Here is a 6,544-nt window from a genome sequence, read left to right as displayed (position 1 = left end):
GTGTCTTTGTGGAAAGGAAACATATGCACACTTATTATAAAGCTGAAATATACATAAGAGGTTGAATTAAAAAAAAAAAAAAAAAAAAAAAAAGTATTGTTTGAGAATTAACTTTTCATGGGAACCTGGAAAAAGCTGGCTGACCGTCATGCTGATCCACCGTCTTTCACAACCACTGACCTGGAGCAACTATGCAGATGGCATTTTGACAGCTTGTTCCCGACTGCAAACTCAGGAAAATGACAAAGCAGACACAGGCAGGCAATGTGTATTCTTGGATGCAGGTCAGCAGTAGCAGCTTATGGGTTTCCTTTAGAGCCCATTCACACTGCCTGCAAACTCAAATGCTGAATTTTAGCACACAAGCTACTGTCCATTTTGCCAGATTGGGAGGGGGCAATGCAATATTTCAGTTTGTACTTTTTGGGAAGACTATAACATGTACACATTGTTCAGGTCTCTGGACAGTAGAGCAGTGTGCTGCATATGAAGACGTCCGTTGTCATCCAGTGCACAGCAGAATAATGCTGCGATGCACACACAGACAACAAATGGGGGGATTTATCAATACTGGAGCAGAAGAATCTGGGAGCAGTTGCCCTTATCAACCAACCAATCAGCTTCTCTCTTCAGCTGAAGTTTAAAAATGAAAAGGTGGATGGTGATTGGTTGCCATCCACAGCTGCTCCAGATTGTCTGCTCCAGTTTTGATATATTCCCCTCAATGTAGCCATGTGGCAACTGGCATTGATGCAGTGCAGAAAAATGCAAGTCACAGCACATAGTGTTCTTGGGTCTTAAATCAGATTGGTTGCTATGGGGGAAAAAAAGATGCTTTCTTTGCTCCAGTTTAATACCAGAGTGCCAATGACTGGAGGGCCATTACTAGTACCTGAAATGATGACCATCAGTGGTATACTTAATAGTACCATCAAGTCCTGGCTGGTGCACTGCATAATATTAGTTACCTGGATTATCAGCCATAGCAATCAATCAGATTACTGCAGTCGGCTCATGTGGGTTTCGTTACTGCACTTTGCATTCCTTCATTTGAATAAGTCTGTTGGAATCTAGTTGTTGGCAGGAGTCCTGTCCCAGCAGATTTTGCCATCTACTCCAAGCTGTGCCGCCCCGCTGGCCACAAGCTGCAAGGCAGCAGGAAAGGCTCGATGCTCGGCCTTCTTAACCCTTTCTGACAAAGTCTCTTCTGTGTCCCCAAACTCCACTGGAACAGCTTCTTGAAAGATAATGGCCCCAGCATCAACTTCCTCCTGCAAAATAGTCACAGCATACATAGTAACATTTATGGACCCATGGATGCACAGATTATTATTATACAGGATTTATAAATCGCCAACAGTTTGCGCAGCGCTTTACAATAGAAGGAAGACAATTCAAGACAAGATGGTAATAATGACTAAACTACACTTGAAAAGGGAAAGCTAAAATCTATAAAAGCCGGTTCTATAGGCAACACAGAAACTCCTATTATATATGAATCAGCCCCAGGGTTACTCTTGTACTTTTACCCAACAAATAGTACATTTATTTTACTAGGTATGACAGTAATAGTTCATAGAACTACAACAAAAACAGATAAGAAATCGTACAGTCCTGCAAGGTAAAAGCAGAGCTGGATACTTACAGCCACAAAATGGACCGTACATCCAGTGACTCTCACTCCAGCTTCCAAAACCAGCTTGTGTGCATGGGCTCCTTTAAATGACGGCAGCAGCGATGGGTGGACATTAAGAATCTTCCCTGCGGAGACGGAACAGATTTTCATTACTGACAATTTAGAAAAGTAACAGTAGCTAAAAATAATAAAATATAAGACTGTAGTTTGGTGACAGGCAGACAAATTCCAATATATACAATATGGTGAAAGTTTGTGAATCACAACACCTATAGCTCTGTTGGATATCCCATTCCAAAACTATGGCCAATAATATATTTGTGGCTATATCAGCCTCCACTCTTCTGGGAGGCTTTCCATAACATTATGGATGTAGATCTGTGGGAATTTGTGCCAATTCAGCCCAGAGAACATTCATTAAGGTTAGGTACTAATGTAAGATTAGAAGGCTCGACTCCCAAATTGGCTTTCCAATTCATCCCAGAGAAGTTGAATAGGGTTATGTCTGTGAAGGTTCTCATTCATCCAGGTCATGGTATATCTGTAAAAAAATAAGTCTAGGCAACTGGACTTGCTGTATTTTTCTTGGACGTGTCACTGGACATCCGACCAGCTTTCTCAATTCAAAATGAAAATTCTCTGGTAATTCTGAATGGAGAAAGCTGGTTGGATGACCAGTGACACATCCAAGAAAAATACAGCAAGTCCAGTTGCCTTGACTTATTTCTTACAGATTTAATAGGGTTAGGCTCAGGTATCTGGTGTGGAGGAACTCGAGCGGCCTGAGGTGTTTGTGCAGACCATGTCTTTGTACACATGGAGACAGTCATGCTGGAACAGAAAAGGATCTTCCACAAATGGTTGTCACAAGGTTGGAAGAGCACAATTATCCAAAATGTCTTTGGATGCGAATGTTAGTCAATGTGCTCTATTAATTGTACATGGTTTTGGAACGAAATGTTCAACAAGCTCATAAAAAGGTGTGATGGTCAGGAAGCGACAAAGAGTGTATAGGAAGTGCAAAGAGGTATGTTTCTACAGAAGAAACCATTGCACAAGGCCACTCAGATGGGAGGAAGGGCCTGTGCTTGGCTGGACTGAAATGATAAAATAAAACCATGCATAGGAGCAATAAGTAGGCTGCCACTGCTGACCAGTTAAGTTGTCTGGCTGTCATGTTTATCCTCTGTCTTTAATACTGGCCGATTCTCACACACAAAAAAAGTGCAGGTCAGACATTCTGGCTTTATTTGCCAGAACTAGATAGTGATTCAGTATTACAGCCACTGGATCACCATGACAGCCAGGCAGATAGCATGTTTAGAAGATTGTCCATCCACCTCTTTTTCCTGACATATATTGTTTCTTTTTTATATAAGCCAGACATGGACCCATCCACCTACTTTGTACGTGCTTGTCTTCTTGTACTCGCATGATGTGCACCAGATTGTATAGGCTCAGCACATGGAAAAGGCTTTTTGAAAAGATCATTTATACTGAACGATCATATAATCTGCCTAGTGCAGTAGAGACCATGGAGTAAGTCTGGCAAGGTAAGAATTTGTGGGATGGACCAGATGGGTTCCTTTGTAAAGAAACACGATCACGGTTAAGGAAGGGGGGTCAGTAAGACAGCCTGGCAAATAGCATTTTTAGAAGGAAAGCTCAGCAATGGCCTTTTTCTTTCATGACAGTTTCTCCTTAAGGCTAAAGTGAAACCCCATGTTCTACAAGACCTGCCTGACGTTTACCAGAATCATTTAATATCCCATATAAGGTCCTATAGTGGAGTTTACAGTAGAACAGGCCATGTACGAATGGCTGACGGAGAGGAGGCTAAGATCGGGGGACATCAATTCAGGTGCACAGAAAATGCCTAAACAGGAGCAGCGGTGAAACAGATTTACTACAAGGGCTACTCTGGGCAGGCTCAGTGATGTCATCCCATACAAAAGCATACTCCTACTCAGAGGCAACAGGAGAGGAGGATTGAGCGCAATAGTTTGGTGACGCTGTAGCACCAGAAAAGTTTGTGTTTTATAGTTCTTAAACTTTTATTGAAGTGTTTAGTTTTACACTACGGAGCTTCCTGGTTTCTTTTTCCTGATACAACAGGTTTGGAGTGGCTGGAATTTAAATATTGGTTTTGAAGTTGCAATATTCTTCTTGTTCATTATAAGGTCCTGGATAGCTGGTGAGTTAACCCTGGCTGGGGGGGGGGGCTACATGGAGAGGCATCACACCTGTATAGTGGATGATTCCTGTGGATTTGTAATAACCGGAGTAATGGAGCACATAAATAAAAATCAGTGGATTGATATAAGCATCAGTATCATGAACTTTTTTTTTTTCCTTTTGTTATTTAATATATATTTGTTTATTAATTCTATATATACACAGCCATTATAACATATGACGCCACAAAAAAAAAGGAATATTCCACATCGCCATTATTTTAGCCATGGGATATCCAATTCCGATATGAGAATTTCCTTACACTTTTTCAGTGGTCTGCACTTTCTATGAGTACTGTCATTTTCCACATTCATTGTTTTTCTAGGTTCATATTAACCCCTTCGTGACGGGAGACGTACACTGTACGTCCCGGCACTTTGTGCCTATATGACTGGCCATGTGCACTGTACGTGACGAGTTAAATCAGGCTCTGTAATATCGGTAACTGCTGATTCTCAGCGGTTACCAGTCATTAATGAATGCCTCAGCATTGAGGCATTCATTGATGAAATAGTTAAGTTTTTGTAAAAGCTTATTTCTTTCATTAAGTCAATATCTCAGCGGTTACCAGTCATTAATGAATGCCTCAGCATTGAGGCATTCATTGATGAAATAGTTAAGTTTTTGTAAAAGCTTATTTCTTTCATTAAGTCAATACTCTGGTATTTGACAGCTGAAAATAGCAGAGAGGCAGCAGAGTGATTCACCTCCCTGCTATTTGTTTTGACAGCTCCATAGACTGGCCCAATGTTTATGAAGCTATGTGATACATCTCAAGCAAAGAGATACAAGAGATGCAATGTATCTCTTTGCTTGAAATGTATCATTTCTGATGTCTAGGCACGATCAAAGAGCTTTAGTGAGATCTGAATCTTATATGCTGTCAGGATCAGTCTCTATGGTTATTATGGCTGTTCCTAAGTTTGGAGCAGCCTCATAATAGCCAAAAATTAAAAAAAGTTATCAAGCAGTCATAGTGACTGCTTGATATAAACTGACAAAAAAGTTTGTTTTTACTTTTTTTTTTTACAAAGTATTAAAAAAAATAAAGTGTAAAACAAAATTAGGAAAATAAAAAATTATAAATATATTTTTATACTAGAATTATAAAAAAAATTCAAAAAAATAATCAAAACTTGTGAAAAAAAGTGTTTCGTTTTTTTCCCCTCATTTTTTATATTTGGATTCAAACTAAGTGAGGCGTTAGGTACATGTCTGATATAATTATATAGCCCTATCTGCCCTCTAAAAAACAATATATAATATGTGTGGGTACATTTAGTAAGAATGTATATTACTGCCGTGGAAGAGTCACACAGCAAAAATGTAAAAAGCGTGTCAGTCATTTATGAACAGAAACTGAAAACTAGCTCAGTCATGAAGGGGTTAATGCATGATTGCATTTTGGTTAACTTTAATTTAGCGCTGTATATTATTATTAGAATGTTTGAGATGCTGCACAGCTTCTTAGTTTCTTACTTTTTAATGTTTAGATTGACCTCAGATATATTTTACTACAAGGTTACAGCTTGGTTCATACATTTTCCTTCAGTTGCTCTAAAATAGTTCTGCAACAGACTAAAACCTGACCCAAACCACTTCTTGATGTGTCCGTTTAGTGTAAAAATCAGTTGGGTGATCAGGATTTCAGGCGCAGGGGGTCGCAAATACACTGTGAACCTGTTAAGAGACCTCCTCATGTAAAAATGAAATAAAAATACAGACATACTCATGCACTTATAAGTAGGAATCAATAAACCTCACTCACCGCTCCACTTCCTGACAAATGGCCCTGACAGAATCCTCATGAAGCCGGCCAGACACACAAATTGGATAGAGAATTCCTCCAGAACCTTATCGATGGCGTTGTCAAATTCTTCCCGGCTGCTGTACTGTCTGTGGTCAATGACCTGAAGTGTGGAATGTATTTAGAAGTCTACGAAGTCAGTTTAAAAAACAACAGGTTTGTATATTAATTTACTAATTATATATAGATCTATCGATCTATATATAGAGATATCTATATATATATATATACACACACACACACACACACACTGAGTGGCCAGATTATTATGACCACCCCATCAGTACTTCGTTGGGCCACCTTTTGCCTTCAATACTGTGGCGATTCTTTTTGGCATTGGCTCCACGAGATGTTGAAAGGTGATGCGAGGAATCTGACACCATGCCTGATGAATAGCACTGTCCAGTTCTGTGAGATTTGATGGTTGTGGAACCAGCTGCCTGATGGCTCTTTCAACTTCGTCAAACAAATGCTCAATTGGATTGAGATCTGGTGATTGTGGGGGCCACCTAAGCAAGGTAAATTCTCCCTCATGTTCTTGAAACCACTCCTGCACAACACGAGCGCCGTGGCATGGCGCATTGTCTTGTTGGAAGAAGCCATCACCGTTGGGATACGCCATCAACATGAGGATGAACTTGATCAGCAACAATACTTTGGTATATTGTGCTATTCAGACTTTGTTCCACACGAATTAAAGGGCCCAAATCATGCCAGGAAAACATGCCCCAAACCATAACACTGCCCCCACCAGCTTGAAGGGTTGTACTCATGCATGTGGGGTGCATGCTTTCATGCTGTTCCCGCCAAATTCTCACTCTGCCATCTGCATGATGCAACTGGAAACGTGATTCATCGGACCACAT

The 6,544-nt window shown here is 40.2% G+C and overlaps 1 protein-coding gene across 1 annotated transcript in view; it reads right to left on the bottom strand.

Moving 5' to 3' along the window:
• Positions 1-1,029: 1,029 nt before the first annotated feature.
• The window catches only part of GART (phosphoribosylglycinamide formyltransferase, phosphoribosylglycinamide synthetase, phosphoribosylaminoimidazole synthetase), a 45,047-nt gene continuing 39,532 nt past the window's right edge, over positions 1,030-6,544 (bottom strand). The window contains exons 21-22 of the mRNA XM_018557459.1: positions 1,646-1,761; positions 1,030-1,271 (exon numbers count right to left, since the gene is read on the bottom strand). Coding sequence (XP_018412961.1) covers positions 1,071-1,271; positions 1,646-1,761 — 317 coding nt within the window. The 3' untranslated portion in view covers positions 1,030-1,070. The remainder of the gene's footprint in view (positions 1,272-1,645; positions 1,762-6,544) is intronic.

Source organism: Nanorana parkeri, unplaced genomic scaffold (genome assembly GCF_000935625.1).
Source record: "Nanorana parkeri isolate BGI_ZX_2015 unplaced genomic scaffold, ASM93562v1 scaffold284, whole genome shotgun sequence".
Taxonomy (NCBI): domain Eukaryota; kingdom Metazoa; phylum Chordata; class Amphibia; order Anura; family Dicroglossidae; genus Nanorana; species Nanorana parkeri.
Note: the sequence above shows the minus strand (reverse complement) of the source record. Positions and strands in the feature narration are given on the sequence as shown.